Here is an 18524-nt window from a genome sequence, read left to right on the forward strand (position 1 = left end):
AGGAACTTGGAGGCATAAGTTGCAGTTGACATCATGATCAACCTTATATAGTTTCTGTAATTAAGAGTTACTTTCGGGCCCGGAGAGATAGCACAGCAGCGTTTGCCTTGCAAGCAGCCGATCCAGGACCAAAGGTGTTTGGTTCGAATCCCGGTGTCCCATATGGTCCCCCGTGCCTACCAGGAGCTATTTCTGAGCAGACAGCCAGGAGTAACCCCTGAGCACCGCTGGGTGTGCCCTACCCCCCCAAAAAAAGAGTTACTTTCAGCATGAATAGGAGCTGTGTTGGGCTGAAGCATTCTGCTGGAGTTTGGAAACTGGGAGCCCACAGAGGAGCCTGGATATCATTGGGTCTGAGAGTAGGTCTCAGACGCTGCAATTTTGGGCCAATTACCTAATTTGTGTGTGTCCCCAATTGGGAGGAGCACACCCAGTGGTGGTGGCACTCAGGGGTTACTCCTGGTCCTGGCTGGCTTGAGGGACTATATGAGATGCCAGGGATTGAACCTGTCCGTCTTGGTAGGCCTTGTGCACGGCAAATGCCACTGTGCTATCTCTCCCACCCCAACCCCCAATTCTTTTTTTTTTTTTTCTTCCTCCTGTATTCCCTCCTTCAATCTGGGCTGCCACATTAGACAGGCAGAAAGCAAAGGGACTTCTTTTTCTTGCATCTGTAGTGAACCAAGGCAGCAGATAAACCCCCAATTCTTTTTGACTATTTAAAAAAAATGGCATTCACAGTGTTGTGAGCAGAAGCCTCATGGCCCAATCCTTTTGGATTGGGATGTAGGTCTCAAAGCAAACACTGACACAGGAAATAATCCACACACAGTGAAGGAGATAAAACAGGTTTAGGAACTTTCACAGCAAGCCTTCTGCTCCTAATAAGCAGATAGCTCAGTCATAGTAAAAAACCGAAACTGCAAGCAGTTTCTCCCTGAGACCCGGGGTCTTTATCAGTAAGTGAATGACCACACCCTATGGTGGAGAACAGGTAGGGTAAGAGACCAAACCATAAGATGCTTCAATCCAAAGATGCTTCTATCCAATGAGTGACAAACACCATCAAAAAGAATTATCCTGAATAGAGTGACAACTGGTTTCCCAACAGTGTTGTTTTAGATTCATTTTGAGATGCTAATTGGTTATGATATCTACTTTTATATCCCAGTAAGAAAAAATGCTGCCAATTTAGTGTCCCAATGGTTTGGTGTTTTTAAACCTGTATTTCAGAAATGGTTACATGTAATGAAAGTGTGTCTTGGAATGGATGAAATGAAGGCACCCACTCTTACAGTTTTGTGAGAATTCAAGAAAGCATTACCCCAAAGGGCTTGTTGATGTGCCCAACAGGAATAACTTCTCTGTGAAAAGATTTTCATTTGAACTTCTTGTTTACCATGATCTAAGCTCCCAAGGATCTGTTTTTTCTGGAGACTCATGTGACAGAACCTTTGAGTTCTGATTTGCTGACCTGGGGGTTCTTCTTAAAGTTTGCTCAGAATGGGGTTCCAGAGCTTGGGCTGGAAAGTGAGGGGTTTTCTTATCACCACTTTTTTTTTGTTTTTACTAAACTCTGAAAGTGGATACAAGAAAAGAGAAAGTCTAGGGGAAAACCATGTTTGGGTAGTGATTCAGGCCTGTTTTCTCAGTATTTAAAAGGGGCTTACCCTTGGGTTCCTGGAAAGCTTTCAATAGCAGAGACTTTCTGGAGGGCAGCTTGGGTCCTGCATATGAGGTGTGAAAATGTATATTTTCTCATTCTCAATTGCACTTCTTGGAAGTACTTGTGCTAAAGCAATCCAGGGTGTGGGATGTTATTATAATACTGCTTAAGATGTTAAAAAAAATTACATGATGACTCATGTTTATGCTATAAGAGGAAATGAAAGAAGGCAGATGAATTAGGAATAAAGCAATAGCCTGAGTCTTATCCATAGGGACTTGTAGCAAGACATCACACATCATCTAAAGAAATGTTTAAATCCTGTACATATCAAATTCTGAATATATAGTTTATTAAAGTTTGATTTGTAAAAAAGCACAGTAAAAATGAATAACAAAAATACAATATAGCAATATACTAGAATAAAAGTTATGTATCAGGGGCCAGAGAGATAGCATGAAGGTAGTGAGTTTGCCTTGCATGCAGAAGGATGGTGGTTCAAATACCAGCATCACATATGGACCCCCAAGCCTGCCAGGAGAGATTTCTGAGCATAGAACCAGGAGTAACACCGAGCACTGCTGGGTATGACCCAAAAACCAAAAACCAAAAACAAAAAAAGTTATGTATCAGCTTTTTTTCCTTTATACTGCACAGGCTTTCAGGCTATATTGATGATAACAAATCATGAAAGGAGAAAATATAAATAAGAAAGGGAATGGAGAACTAATGAACAGAGTCATTAAGATTAAATCCCAAGTGTTTCTCACCGACAAGGAGAAATTTTTGTTTTTATTTTCATTGTAATATATTTATATGAGAGGATAAATATGAGTTCAGTCTATTGTGACAATAATCTCATAATTATTTAAGTATTGTCTTTTTTTTTTTTTTTTTTTGCCATACTGCAACTTCTGGCTTTGTGCACAAGAACCATTCCTTCTACCCTACATCTTAATCTTAAACAGGAATGCTTGCCAATTATCTTCCAATAAAACTTCAAAAATTAAAATAATTCTAATGTCTAAATATAAAAAGTTAATAATAATTATATTATCATGACACAGGATTATGCAGCCATAAAAATAACATTGGTGCTATCATTTAATTTTATGTTATGACTCATAAAATACTATTTAGTGACAAAAGAAAGATTAAAAAAACCACAAACTTGTAAAGTGACTTAATTTATGTAAAATAATTATAAAGAATTTTAAAATTAAGCAAAATAGTATTTATGAAAAGAAATGTACTTAGAGAAATGTAAGGGAGAGAAAGTGTCCACAAGCTTGGACTGTTGTGCTTATTGAGCTCACAGTCCTCCAGTTGTGTGTTCACTGTGGTTGCTGCAGAGCTTGTATGTGCGCTTGCCAAAGGTAGCACTCCTGAGCACCATGCTCATATGTTACAGTTGTGGTGCTTGCTTTTAATTGTAGCACTCACCCACAACTGATTGTGCTATGGCTGAAAATTGTTTGCGGATTAGGCTTATGCTCAGCGTATGTGGAGACACCAGCAATTGTATTATCAGCATTATGCTTACTTTAGCCATATTATCTAGTCATTTCACCTCCTCTGGATAAACATTTTGTTGTTTAATTATGGGTGCAGGCTGTGATGCAAAAATGAATGCTGCAGACGTGAGGCTCATGCAAAACCCAGGCAAATCCTGGACATATTTGAACTTATTACAGAACATGCCTCACACTTCAGGTTGACTCATTTCTTCTTATTTAGGACCTCTCAGCAAGGTTGGTCAGCATCCAGTCCCAGAAGGCTCAGTTCCATATCACCTTCAAGACCATGGAAGAAATTTGGAAGTTCTCCACCTATCTGAACTTAGGTATGACTTGGCGCAAATAGGGAAAGAGTGCCTGCTTCAGAGTTCAGGTTTGATATTAAGGAATCAGGGGCCCGGAGAGATAGCACAGTGGCATTTGCCTTGCAAGCAGCTGATCCAGGACCAAAGGTGGTTGGTTCGAATCCCGGTGTCCCATATGGTCCCCCATGCCTGCCAGGAGCTATTTCTGAGCAGACAGCCAGGAGAAACCCCTGAGCACCGCTGGGTGTGGCCCAAAAACCAAAAAAAAAAAAAAAAAAAAGGAATCAGGCTGGCTCTGATAACTAAAAAAGACAGACTCTGAACAAATAACCTTTGAAATATATCAGACTTCTTTTTTTTTTTTTCAGGCCACACCCGTTTGATGCACAGGGGTTACTCCTGGTTAAGTGCTCAGAAATTGCTCCTGGCTTGGGGGGACCATATGGGATGCTGGGGGATCGAACCGCGGTCGCGGTCCTTTTTTGGCTAGCGCTTGCAAGGCAGACACCTTACCTCTAGTGCCACCTCACCGGCCCCATATATCAGACTACTTGGAAGCAAATTTAAAATAGATATTACTATGACTCTCAAATGTCATAGGCAACAGGTGTTTGTTTCCAGAGGAAGACTTATTTACTAGTCAATTGACAAATAGTTATTAATTATCTAATAAATCAAAATACTAAGATACAAGTGAAGCTAATGGTTTGAGGAAGAAAAGAGTATTGAGGGGCCAGAGAGATAGCACAGTGGTAGAGCATTTGCCTTGCACGCAGATAATTCAGGATGGACAGTGGTTCGAATTCCAGCATCCCCTATGGTCCCCTGAGTCTGCTAGGAGTGATTTCTGAGTGCAGAGCCAGGAGTAACCCCTGAACACCACCAGGTGTGGACACCCCCCAAATAGAGTATTGAATGAGATCAAAGTAGCTGCCCAGAATAGCCAAGTGATGGCTATTTATTTCTCTACTCAAATTTTTGGGAAAGAGGTAAGGGAAGAGCTGAGGGAGTTATCTGCTAAAGTGACATAAAGTTATATGTTTTTCTAGAAAATAAAGAAGGCATCAGTCATTCTGGGTGAGAACCTTTTCCATAGAGAACAACTAGTGATTCATAAAGATCACACTATAGAAAACAAGAAGTCATGGTTACAAACCCAACAGGCAAAGGAGAGGTGCCTCAGTTGGCTCCTGTTTGTGTTTGACCTCTCGCAGAAGTGCGAGGCACCACACAGACTTACACAGAAGTGGACTTGTGCAGGGCTCAACTTAGAGAGCTTGAACTCACAGGATTTTTTCAGGCCAGACATCTCCTGTGTTCATTACAGATCTTAACCGGTTATGGGTGTGCTCTATGGACCTGAAAGGTGACATTAGGAGGGTTCCCAGAAACCAGCAGATATCAATCAAAGGTTGAGTGTATAGTTTCATGAAGAAGGCCCAGTATAAATCCTCAGCACTTGATGGTCTCCTAAGCACCTACAGAGTGATTCTCAAGCAACATTCAGAAAATAGCCTCTCGAACTATTGAATGTAGGCCAAAAATGAGAGAGAGAGAGAGAGAGAGAGAGAGAGAGAGAGAGAGAGAGAGAGAGAGAGAGAGAGAGAGAGAGAGAGAAACTAGAAACCTAGTTCCTATCCATCATATACACTCAAGCTGCATCCTTTTTAACAATAAGGTCTAGGGTGGTTTGGTGCATATATTGAGATAGGAGAAGTGCAATCATAGAAAATATACAGGCCTGGCTGGAACAATAGTACAAGTAGATTATTTTCCTTGCAAGTGGCTAACCTGGGTTTGATCCCCCACATGCCTTTATAGACCTTTAAGACCTGCCAGGAGTGATCCCTTTGTAGAGCCAGGAATAAGCCTTACTGCTGCAGGGTGTAGCCTCAATCCACCCTTTTCTCTAACCCACCACCAATCTCCAATAAAACCAACCCGACCCTGTTCCCTTCTCCCTCAAAACCCACACAGGCCTAAATCAGTACCCTGGAGACCCAAAATAAAAAGAAATGAGATTTTGTATTCTAAGAAAGAGGAGTCTTGAAAGAAGTAATCTTTTGCTGTAAATAATTCACATTTATAGTTATATTTATGTTATTGTTATTGTTAGGATTTTACAATCTGTGTAGCTTTCACTCTGGTTTTAACACAGGATAACTTACTGGGCATGGGAGGTGGGCAGATGGTCAGAGAATGAGGTGTTTAGTCAACCCCAACTCCTTTGGGAGCCAGAGGACCTTTATCCTCTTACAGAAGCCATTGCATTATTGGAGAACAGAAATTTGAATCTCAGGTGAGAATAATAAACTATAATATTAATAATAATAATAATATAAACTATACACTCAACACAAGAAACCAAGTCCACATCATTATCTTAGAAATTTCTCTATGGATATATTAGAAAAATATAGTTGGGATTGATGAACTCATCATGCTCTACAGAAACCCATAGTACATTGAAAATGGTAAATGATATTTAAAACTAACTTGTATTTCCCTTGTAAATTCCAATTTGTATTTGAATACAAATTAATTATTTGTATTTTAGTGCTGAGAGAAACTGGTCTAAAAATGTCTGTGCTAGCAATTATATTTATTTCTAGTGCCAGTCAGAAGGGATTGGTTTGGGATGGAAGTTTGGGAGGGGACTACAGGACAGAGCTTGCTCACCCTCTTTTGTGAGTGACACCAATCTTGCTATTCAGCAGTTCTCTTGGCTTAACTTTCAGGCTTCGTGTCCACATGTTTGGAGCATCTTCTCTTTGACCCTAAGTACTGGCTAAACTGCAGATTGGTGGAGGATACAGAGATACAAGTATTGGTAGATGATAAACACTTGGAAACAATGTACCTGGGACTCCTGACACAGGAAGGTGAGCATGGAATAGAGGTTTTATCTGATTACTTAAATCAGAGTTCCTAAAATGATCAAAACAAAGGGAGGCTCACTGTTCAAACATGAAAACATTCACAAATGAGTTTATCGGTTAAAGCATTATAGCTTTCTCTGTTGGCCACTAGCATGACACCAACAATTTTGTTGGTCAGTTATACTGATTGTTTGTTTGATAGGAAACCGTATAAGGAGTTTAACCTTATATCCATGCCTATGAAATCTATGGGGACTTTAGTATCATTTAATGGTTAAACAGGGGGGCTGGAGTGATAGCACAGCGTAGGACAGTAAAGTAGGCCTTGCACACAGCCAACCCAGGACAGATGGTGGTTTGATTCCCGGCATCCCATATGGTTCCCCAAGCCTGCCAGGAGTGATTTCTGAGCACAGAGCCAGGAGTAACCTCTGAGCACCATCAGGTGTGACCCAAAAAATAAACAAAAAAGAAAAAAAGGTTAGCTAGGCCATTCTAATACACACCCAAATAGAGAATTTCTTTATCTAAATATGACCTACTTCGGCCATCATATAATTATCAATCTTGAAAAACCTGATGGATTTCATAAGTGGATAGAAACTCACATTAAGGAATTACTAACAGTCAGTCCAGAATGTTTACAGGAAGAATCTGCTAAGGTCATGACCAGTTAAAAACTGATAACATGTTGAAGGAGTCTGATTTTCATGAACTGCTTCCCCAAATTTTTATACTTGTGCCCCATGTTTCACATCAAAGGAAAAAACTTCGTAGTGGCATGCTATAAAGTCCATCTGAAGAAATTATTTTTTAAATTAAAATTTTTATTTAAACACCTTGATTACAAACATGATTGTGGTTGGGTTTCAGTCATGTAAAGAACACCCCCCTTCACCAGTGCAACTTTCCCATCACCAATGTCCCATATCTCCCTCCTCCCTACCCTACCCCTGCCCATACTCTAGACAGGCTTTCTACTTCCCTCATTCATTCACATTGTTATGATAGTTCTCAATGTAGTTATTTCTCTAACTACACTTATCACTCTTTGTGATGAGCTTCATGTAGTGAGCTGGAACTTTCAGCCTGGAGAAATTATTTTTACTTGGATCAATGTACTTTGTATCCTGTGATACAAAGATTAATGATGAAGTTACCAAAAGTTCTGTTAAAAATAATTTCTTCTTCTTTAGTTTTTTTTTTTTTTTTTTTTTTTTGGTTTTTGGGTCATACCCAGTGATGCTCAGGGATTACTCCTGGCTATGCGCTCCTGGCTTGGGGAATCATGCGAGATGCCAGGGATTAAACCGAGGTTGGTCCTGGATCAGCTTCGCTTTGGCCCATATTGGCATTGTTGTTTTGGGGCCACACACAGCAGTGCTCAGGGGTTACTCTTGGCTCTGTGCTCAGAAATAACTCCTGGTTTGGGGGACTATATGGGACTCCGGGGATTGAACCCAGGTCCATTCTGGGCAGCCACTTGCAAGGCAAACACCCTTCCACTGTGCTATTGCTCCAAACCTAAATATAATTTCTTAGGTTTTTGTTTTGTTTCCAAGGTGAATCCAAATTAAACCCTAGTCTTAGGAATTAAGTGAATTTTAAGCGAATTCTCTCTCTCTTTCTCTCTTTTTTTTTAAGAAAAAAATGTGGTTAGTTACCTGTTTACCTGGAATCTCAGGGTCTTCTGAGGTCTTCCTGATTCCACATTCCATATGTCTGATCTTTACTCCCAAGTAAGAGATTTGGAGCTCTGGTTAGGACCTGGTATTGTGTGATAGACCTTTTACCCCCTGCAACTCTTTGGAAAGTGCTTTTCTCATTGTCCACAGGCCACTTCTTCTGCAGAGCTCGATGCTCTGTGGTGCAGCCAGCTGAGAAGGAAGGGGAGTGCTTGCCACTTTGCAAGAATGAGTTAATCTCTGTGAAGATACCTGAAGGCGGGTCTGAATGGGAAGGAGTGTCCTTGGTGACAGGCCAGCGGGGCTCTGTGCCCATTTCAGCTCTAGAACCCCTGATACTCCCTTTCCATCAGTGAGTAGTTACTTCTTTTGGGGGAAAAGTGCCTTTAGCTCACCAAGTGGTTGCAGAAGAGAGTAAGCAGGCTTGCTGATGTGACATCCACCAGGCTACCCAGTACAACTTGGATGGTTTCTTATCCTGTGTGGTTTTTTAGCCAAGGTTTGAGTAGCTTGGTGAAATTGAAGACTGAAAAATTTCAGGACACTGCAGCTGGGAGAAAATCTACTGCAGTGGTTCTTAGGTGGGGTTTGGCATCTATGTGTGTTGGAGTCATGTTGGTAATACCTGGGGATTTTATGGTAAATCCAGAGAGACCCCTAACCCCATCACTTTAGAAAATGTTGGAAATTCCCAGGAGTTGAAATTTTATAAAATGCCTCTTAAACATAAGAGGATGTCTGTTACCTTATGTTTTTACCCTCAATTTTTGGAGGCAATTGAACTCTTAAGCATGCAGAATGACAGTAAGCTTTGTTCCAGGCCTTGGGCCCTCTGCGTTTCAGCGGAGACTCTAACAGTGAGAATGGAAAGGAGACTTTGTTAGCTGCTTAATTGGAAACTCATGCAGAGCCAGAAAACCAAGCTGTTGCCTATTTTCCTTTTCATAGTGCCCAGTACAGAGTCCCTTTCATTAACATTTGCCACCACAGAGAAGTAGTAACAATAGTGCCATCATTTCCAAAGGTTGTTCTAATAGCCCACTCCACTTGCCTTTCAGATACACTTGAAATCTGTGTTTGCCAACCATGTGTTTCCATTGGCAGGTGGTTCCTAAAGCATTATCCCGGAAGCTGTTGTCTTTCCAGGAAGAAAGATTGGACAGGCTCCTCCTATCAGATCGGTACGATTGACTGGAAAACAGAATTGTTGGAGAAAGAATTTTCTGCCTTTTAACTTAATCTGCATGTTTGGAGTTGATTGATGTGAATTTCTGTCTTGCTTATCTACTGTTGGCTTACTTGCATAAGCAGTTTCTACACATACACTAGTCTCCTTGCCTCTAAATGAGAGTGTCAGTTCAAGGTAGTGGATACAAAAACCTACAGGGTGTGTGTTTCTAAATGGAAGATGATGGGGATTATAAGAGTATAAAGATAAAGGGATGAAAAGTCAGGTGTAGCTTCACATGTTACCTTCAGTCTGCCTTTCAAGCTCTGGCCCCTAATTTTTCTAACTTCCCATAGAGCAGTGCTTCTCAATTATTTCTGTCATGTCCCCCTAGGAAGAAAACATTTTTTGTGCCCCCTACTCCCGCGCAACTGCAAATAGTATCTTTATTAAAAAAAACTTTAACCTGCAAAACAAAAATCTATAAAATAATTTGAGCTGATTTTTTAATCAGAGGTGATGTCTGGATTAATGGCTACAATGAGCACGTTTTGCAATGCATAGCTTTTCAAAGCAGGTTTTGAAGCAGGACACAGCAATTCTCAGCTCCAGAGACATACAGAGACATAAACACGGGGCTTAGCTTGTTATGACAGTGTTTGCAGAGGTCAAACGTGCCCCCTATTTTGGAGCCTTGTGCCCCCCAGGGGTGTGGCCCACTATTTGAGAACCACTGCCATAGAGAATTGTGAAATTAATCTTAAAGTTTGGAAGGGTTAGAATTCCTTGGCACTTGGCACATAAATAAATACTTGTCGAATTTGTGAATAAACACACAAATGTATAAATACATCCATACACTTTAGGTAATCTCTGTGCATGTGTGTAGTATCATACAAATAAATAATACATATAAATTGTATGTTTATTGGATTAATGACTTAATATTATCAAAATATCTAGAGTACATACCAAGTTTCTTTACTGTCTCCCCAAACCAAGCCTATCTCAAAGGTCAAATTTTTTTAAAGGTCAAATTGTTAGGAACACAAAGCTGAGAAGTGAGTTCCAAGTTTAATTTCTGGCTTATCATACTTAAAACCAGGTTTACCCTGGTTTTCTGACTATGTGATTTTCTTCTCTAGTAAATTGTTATCACAATTCTACTTTAAATGTCCTCATGAGAATAACCTTAAAGGACATTCTTGATGTTTCCTTACACTTGTCAGTGTTTACAGAATAAATTTAATTAGCATAAAAGAGAGTAGAAATTTCTCATCTTGAAGATGCAATCAATAGAAATTTTGGAGGCAATTATACCACTATGTCAAAAAATGAAAGCTCTTACTTTCTCTTCTTTTCTTTCTTTCTTCTTTCTTTCTTTCTTTTCTTTCTTTCTTCTTTCTTTTTTCTTTTCTTTCTTTCTTTCTTTCTTTCTTTTCTTTCTTTCTTCTTTCTTTCTTTCTTTCTTTCTTTCTTTCTTTCTTTCTTTCTTTCTTTCTTTCTTCTTTTTTTTCTTCTTTCTTTCTTTCTTTCTTTCTTTCTCTTTCTTTCTTTCTTTCTTTCTTCTTTCTTCTTTCTTTTTCTTTCTTTCTTTCTTTCTTTCTTTCTTTCTTTCTTTCTTTCTTTCTTTCTTTCTTTCTTTCTTTCTCTTTCTCTCTTTCTTCTTTCTTTCTTTCTTTCTTTCTTCTTTCTTATTTTTCTTTTCTTTCTTTTTCTTTCTTTCTTCTTTATCTTCCTTTCTTGTTGACTTCCCACAGCTATGCTTGGGAGTCCAGGCTTCCTGGTTCCTCGTTCCTTGGCTTTGTTTAGCCGAGTCTAAGATTTTGGTGCTTTATCCATGCAGTACTGCTGAGGCTTGGGGATGCTGACGGTTACCATATAGTGTTTAGGGAGTCTTGCTGTGCCAGGAATTAATATAGGGTATTGCACTCATAGCCTCACATTTTCTAGGGATATGGTATATTTCTTTGAGCTATCTATTTGGTTCCAGATAGTGGTTAGAGTTAAAGAGCTAAAGCAAAATGGAAACCAAGGCACTTAAAAGTCATTGTATAAATTAAACAGAATAAATGGAAAGAAGGGTTATCAAAGACAAGAGACAATTTCTAGAGTCAATTTTGTTGAATATACACTCCTGGATCAATCATCTACCCTTTCTGTACCTCCACCTTTGAATCAATTCTGAGAGTTGCTCTACTACTCTCTGAGGCTCTGCAATAAGATCTGAAAAAGTAGACACAGTTGTCCTTAAAGCCTGGATAAACAATGTTATCAAAGAAATTACCATATCCTAATTACTTACCACTTCCTAATTGGAATGATTAACAGAGCCAGAAAGGAATTTTTTAGACTCCCTGCATGCTCTGAGATAGGACTGACAGGTACAAGGAATGACCAGCGATCAGCTACTTTATTTTGCCGACTTTTCCTTTGAGAAACAGGTAGTATTATTGTCCCTGAATTGCAACTGGAAAAAATAAAAGTTATAGGGACCTAAAGTATTGGAAGGAAAATAGAATCCTACTCTTGTTCTTAGTTGTCGGTCATTTCAAACCTGAGTGTTCAGACAGAATGCAGAAGTGATGGCAGGTTGATGTTATGCCAGTCAAGAGGGACAGTGAAGTGAGACCCAGATTCCCCCATACTCCTTTATCTAGCTGAGGCATCTTTTATGCTCTGAGACTGCCCTTCCTGCATTTGTTTGAACACTGTTTCCTTTATAAAATAATGGTCACAGTAGAAGATAGTTACCTTTTTAGGTTCCAGTGTAGTTAAATGAAAAGTCTGTCTGCCTGTCTGTTTTCTATTTGTTTCTTTCCCCTCTTTCTCCTCCCTTCATTATTTTCTTTCTTTGTTGGGGGTAAGGTGGAATTTTACTGGTTCTTAAAAGTCAAAAGTCTAGGTACTGCCTCTTCTTCTCACCTCATGTTACTTTGGTTAAAAAAAATGGTCAAAGGCTCAGACACCCCTGCCTTATTCTTTGCCTTGCATGCTATTTCCCCACAGGTAGAGGAAAATGTAAGGCCTGGAAGGAATATGAGAGGGAAGAAAAGGATGAATTGAATCTCTACCTGGGAGAAAGCATCGAGATTATTGGCCTCATTGTTCCTGGGCTTCAGTGGTTTATTGGAAGGTCAATGCACTCAGGACAAGTGGGTTTTGTCCCCACCAGGAACATAGACCCTGATTCCTACTCTCCAGTGTGAGTATAAAGAGCAGCCCTCTGGAATGTCCCCTCCCCTGAGAGCACTCTTACCATTCTGAGCTGATTCGTGGCTGAGTGTTAGGAGTTCAGTGGAGCAGACTTTGGCAGACATAGCTGTACAATTTCAACAGGAAGAGGGATCTGAAAGGTGCCAGACCTTCAGGTTGTCACGGAAGCTGCCTCTGCTCACCCCCAAATCACCACCTGTGACAAATGGTCCTAGAGATAGTGAGGCTGGTTCTTGAGTTTGATACCCTTTGCCATCTTAGCTCTTGTCCTCTGGCGGCCTGATGACAGGCCTCTTATTGCACAGAAAGCACTGTGAGCTCAGGGTTTTGTGGCAAAAAGCAGTGTAGGCCAGCACAGCAGGGAACATCTTCCCTACTTTCCTGCCTTCCTTCCAGAAAGGCTTGCTTTGTGGGGCAGAGTCATTCTGGGGCCAACCCACTGCACTCACCCTCAAAGGAAGGAGTTGTCTGAGCCCTGCTTAATATCTCTGAGATAGGCCTCTTGCAGGACATGGTGAAAGAGGGAAGCTAGTCTTCCATACCAGGAAAATATGGTGAAAGGTCTGAGCTTTTAGCTGAAATTCTTTCTCTGGAGCAAAAAGACACAAGGAGTTGGGCCAATGGCTGGAATTGTGGGGATAGAAGGAGGAGGATGGATGGAGTCCTGGAAAGGTAGGAGCATTCTGGGAGTTTCTAGGATGCAATGGTTGTTCATAAAAGCAATGATGTTTGAGTTCATCAGATGATCTTTTCATCATCTGATGCAAAGATTTCAGCAGATGGAACTGTAAAAGAGCACTTAGCTGGGTATAGGGGGTGGGTGTTGGAAGGATAACTGGTGTCCTTTGGGAGGGACATTCCCAGGAGGGCAGTGCAGTGACCTTCCCCCATAGGAACCCATAATGGGAAGAGTAAGGTTGACTGCAAGTCAAATTCCTTGACTTGCAGAGAATAGGTCACCCCTCTATCCCTAGAGTGTCTCTGAGCTGGATTACAATTGCTGCAGAGAGGTGCATCATTGCCTGCATCAGTCACCCTAACTCCTGCCTAACTGTCTGATGTAGCCAGTGAAGTAAATGTGGGAGATGAGTGCTGGTCAAGTCTGTGAGCCCTGCACAAGGGGGGACATTAGCCCATACATTAGCCCAGCTAATGTAGCCAATAAGTTGTTTTACCTCCTCTGTTTTGTTATTTATATAAATACTATTGTCTTTTGTGTATTGACTTTGTAGCTAGACACTTAGCTATATTGGTTTATTGTTTTTAAGAGCTTTTCTGTGGACTCTTTAGGATTTTAGATGTATATCATCATATCATTTGCAAATAGATAGTTTGACTTCCTCATCCCCTATTTGAATTCCTCTGATTCCCTTCCCTTCTCTTGTCTGATTGATATTGCTAGGACTTCTAGTACTATGTTGAATAAGAGTGGAGATGGTGGACAGCCTTGCCTAGTGCCTGACATTAGTAGAAATGCTTTCAGTTTTTCGCCATTAAGAATAATGTCGGCTTCTTTTTTTTTTATAATATTTTTTTATTCAAGCACTATGATTACATAAATGATTGTAGTTGGGTTTCAGTCATAAAAAGAACACCCATCTTCACCAGTGCAATATTACCACCACCAATGCCTTAACAGTGACTGGGAGGTTCTTATAGATAGCTGTAACTATCTTGAGGAAGGTTCCTTTAAACCTTATTTTGCTGAGTGTTTTCATCATGAGTGGGTATTAGATTTTTGTCAAATGATTGGTATGATCATGTGGTTTTTGTATTTCTTTTTGTTGATGTGATGTATGATGTTGATTGATTTGTGTATGTTGAACCATCCTTGAATCCCTGGGATGAAACCTACTTGGTCATGATGTATAATCTTTTTGATGTGTTGTTGGATTTGGTCTGCTAAGATTTTGTCAAGGATTTCACATCCATGTTTATTAGTGAGATTGGTCTGTAGTTTCCCTTAGTGGTATATTTGTCATCTAATATCATGGAATGACCATGATATTAGCTTCATAAAATGAATTAGGGAGGATTCTTGTCTTTTGGGTGTTTTGGAAGAGTCTGATCATCAATAGTAGTAATTCTTTTCTGAATGTTTGATACAATTCACCTGTAAAACCATCTGGTCCTGGGGCTGGAGAAATAACATGGAGATAGGGCATTTTCCTTGCATGCAGAAAGACGGTGGTTTGAATCCCGGCATCCCATATGGTCCCCTGAGCCTGCCAGGAGCAATTTCTGAGCCTAGAGCCAGGAGTAATCCCTGAGCGCAGCTGGGTGTGACCCCAAAACCAAAAACCAAGCCAAAACAAAAACCATCTGGTCCTGGACCTCTAAGTGTGTTTCCTGCAGGCAGCAGGTATCTGGGTTTTGTTTCCTAATTCAACCCTCTACTTTGTGCCTTTTAATGAGAGAGTTTAGTCCATTGACATTTAAGGAAATTATTGACAGAGGGTGGTTGTGTCACTGTATTGTGTAGAGTTGTTGTTATTATAATTGTGTGTTTCGTGTGATAGATCTCTGAGTAGTTCATTTAGAGTCTGTTTGGTTAGTGCAAATATTGAGTTCTTTTTTGTTTGAAAATGTTTTTAGCTCTCTCTCACATGTAAATAAATTTTGCTGGGTGGTGGGCTCTAGGTTGGAAATTTCTTTTAATCAGTAGTTTAAATATCATTCCACTGTCTTCTTGCCTGAATGGTTTTAAATGGAAGATCTGGTTTTATTCTTATGTTTCTTATTCATCTCTCTCTCTCTCTATTTCTCTCTCTCTCTCTGCCATTTGGATTACTTAATGTTGTTGGATGTCTTGATGTTGATCTGGTAGGGTCTATTTAGTCTGGTACTCTTTTTGCCTCTTGGATTTGTACAGCCATCTCTTTCCTGAGAGTGGAAAATTCTTTGTTGTTATTTCCCTCACTGTTTGTTCTTCCTCTTTCCCTTTTTTTCTCCCTTCTGGTGTTCCTATTAGTCATAGATTATTTTTTTCATCTTTGTTCATTAAGTACCTTATATTTTCTTCCAATGTTTTGTCTATTGTTTTTTTTATTGACTTATTTGTTTTTGTTGCCTTGTATTTTGTCTTCAGGTTCATCCATGTGTGTAGTTCTGCTAGTATGGCTAGTAAGTCTGGCTTACTAGCATGTTTTTTAGTACTCTTAGTTCCATTTGTATGGATTCTCTCATTTTCTGATAGAGTCCTTCTTTGAGTTGGTTGAATTTTTCATCTATGAATTTTTTAATTTCTTTGGCTAGTGATTATTATTCAAGGGAATTCCATTGCTAATGTTAATTTTAGCTTATTTTTAGAATGTGTGTGCTTTTGGAGGACTTGTAAATTTGCTAGGATTTCTCTCCACATCCCCTGCTGCAGTGTCTCCTTAGTTTCCCCACTGTTCTTTACAGTGGGTGGGTTGGAATGCCGGAGTTTCAGGGTGTTTAAGGAAAGTGGTCTGTTGAATTGTATAAGAGGTGGTTGGAGGTATATCTGTTTCAGGGTTTAGTTATTCTGGGTATGCGAGGCTGCCCAAGTATGAAAGAAATGTTGTACGCTAGTTTGCTGGGTTGTTATTCTGGTTTTGTGGCTGTATATTTTCTAAGGGAAAGAAATGTTAGTCCCCTTCTACCTAGAACCATGTGGTATAAACTGAAGTGTCTGTGAGGTTTGTGGGTCATTAGGCTTTTTTTCCTGTATGGGCATGGGGCTTTGGTGATGGTGGCTTTGAGATTTGGAGGCAACTGGTGGAGGAGGGGCTGTTTTGCACTTGCTCAATATTTAAGGGGTGACCCGGGGTTCCCTGAGTCCAACACCTGCATAGCTAGGGCCTACGAGAATGGGCTGAGAAAGTTTTTTTAAAAATAATATTTTTATTCAAGCATCATGATTACAAACATGTTTGTAGTTGGGTTTCAGTCATAAAAAGAACAGCCTTCTTCATCAGTGCAGCATTCCTATCACCAATGTTCCCATATCCCCCACCCCCTGCCTGTATTCAAGACAGGCTTTCTACTTCCCTCACTCATTGACATTGTCATGATAGTTGTAGTATAGTTATTTCTCTAACTTCACTCATCACTCTTTGTGGTAAGCCTCATATAGTGTGCAGATCTTTACAGCCCTCATCTCTATGGTCTCTGGGTATTATTAACATACTGCCTTTAGTTTTTCTTAAATCCCATAGATGATTGAGACTATTCTATGTCTATCTCTCTCCCTCTGACTTATTTTCACTCAACATAATAATTTCCAAGACCATCCATGTATAAGAAAATCTCATGATTTCATCTCTCCTGATGGCTGCATAATATTCCATTGTGTATATGTACCACAGTTTCTTTAGCCATTCATCTGTTGAAGAGCATCTGGGTTGTTTCTAGATTCTAACTATTGTAAATAGTGCTGCAGTGAGTATTGGTGTAAAGAAGGCATTTTTGTATTGCATTTTTGTGTTTCTAAGGTATATCCTTAGGAGTGGTATAGATGGATCATATGGAAGTCGATTTCCAGTTTTTTAAGGAATCTCCATATTGTTTTCCAGAAGGGCTGGACTAGACAGCATTTCACCAGTAGTGAATGAGAGTTCCTTTCTTTCTTTCCACATCCCTTCCAGCACTGATTGTTATTATTATTATTTTTTTTTGGTGATGTATGCCATTCTCTATGGTATGAGATGGTACCTCATTGTTGTTTTGAATTGCATCTCTCTCATGATTAGTGATGTGGAGCATTTATTCAAATGCCTTTGGCCATTAGTATTTATTCTTTGAGAAATTTTTTATTTCTTCTCCCCATTTTTTGATGGGGTTAAATGTTTTTTTTTTCTTGTTAAGTTTAGTCAGTATCTTCTAGTCTTAGATATTAACCACTTATCTGATGGGTATTGTGTGAATACTTTCTCCCATTCTGTCGGTGGCCTTTGTATCCTATTTTTTTTTGAGGTTCAGAAGCTTCTCAGCTTCTTAGTTCCATCTGTTTATCCCTGCTTCCACTTGTTTGGACAGTGCTGTTTCCACCTTGAAGATACCTTTAGTCTCAATGTCATGGAGTGTTTTACTATATGTTGTTCTATATACCATATGGTTTCGGGTCTGATATCAAGGTCTTTAATCCATTTGGATTTGACCTTTGTGCATGGTATTAGTTGGAGGGCTGAGCTTATTTTTTTGTATGTCACTGACCAGTTGTCCCAACACCACTTGTTGAAGAGGCTTTCCTTGCTCCATTTTGTATTTCTTGCCCCTTTATCAAAGATTAATTGATTGTATGTCTGGGGAACATTCTCTGAATACTCAAGTCACTGATCTGAAGGTCTCTCTTTATTCCAATACCATTCTATTTTAATTTTATTAATTATGTTGTAACTATTGCTTTGTAAGGAAATTTAACATTGGAGAAAGTGATGCCTCCCATATTTCTTTTCCCAAGGGTTGCTCTAGCTATTCAGTGTGGGGGAGTTTTGTCTGTTCTCACTGGCCTTTCTTACCTGAGTAGGCATGGGGCTTTTCTGATGGTGGCTGGGTGCTGATCCATTTGTTTTTAGGATATCAACCTTTCATTGTTCAAAATACCTTAGGAATTGGCCATCAGTGGGTCATGGTTAGGGCACTGGAAGGCATTGGGAGAGACTCTGATCATATTGGAAGACAGCAGAGTTTGGAATTCCAAAATTCCCACATATCCTGTGTCTGTATTAACCTACCAGACAGGTGACTTTGGGCACAATCATTTGGCTCTTCACCCATTTGTTTTCATCACTCATAAAATGTTGAAAACATTGGCATTTTCTCATAAGATTTTCTTGAATTGAAACAATTTAACATATGTAAAGTAATTCTAACGTACCTGCATTGAGTTTATGTGTATTATCAATAAACATCGACATTTTTTTTCCTTTCAAAGCAACTCATTTAGGTGACAATGGTTAACAAGAATGTAAATGCTTATATGTGTTAGAGGAACAGTTCCAGCATACCATGCCCACTGCTATTGGACCCACCCCTTTCATAATCTAAGTTTTTTGTCCCTGTCTAAGAGTTTGTTTTTATTGAGCATTGTCTGTGTCTTTAATATGCATTAGCCCTTATCATG

The 18524-nt window shown here is 39.7% G+C and overlaps 1 protein-coding gene and 1 pseudogene across 1 annotated transcript in view; one reads left to right on the plus strand and one right to left on the minus strand.

Moving 5' to 3' along the window:
• Positions 1-18524, plus strand: part of SH3TC2 (SH3 domain and tetratricopeptide repeats 2) — a 78333-nt gene that overhangs the window by 22424 nt on the left and 37385 nt on the right. The window contains exons 4-8 of the mRNA XM_049785152.1: positions 3404-3509; positions 6227-6370; positions 8203-8404; positions 9157-9233; positions 12230-12425. Of these exons, the coding sequence (XP_049641109.1) occupies positions 3404-3509; positions 6227-6370; positions 8203-8404; positions 9157-9233; positions 12230-12425 (725 nt within the window). The remainder of the gene's footprint in view (positions 1-3403; positions 3510-6226; positions 6371-8202; positions 8405-9156; positions 9234-12229; positions 12426-18524) is intronic.
• Positions 598-690, minus strand: LOC126025371 (uncharacterized; annotated as a pseudogene).

This window comes from Suncus etruscus, chromosome 12 (genome assembly GCF_024139225.1).
Source record: "Suncus etruscus isolate mSunEtr1 chromosome 12, mSunEtr1.pri.cur, whole genome shotgun sequence".
Taxonomy (NCBI): domain Eukaryota; kingdom Metazoa; phylum Chordata; class Mammalia; order Eulipotyphla; family Soricidae; genus Suncus; species Suncus etruscus.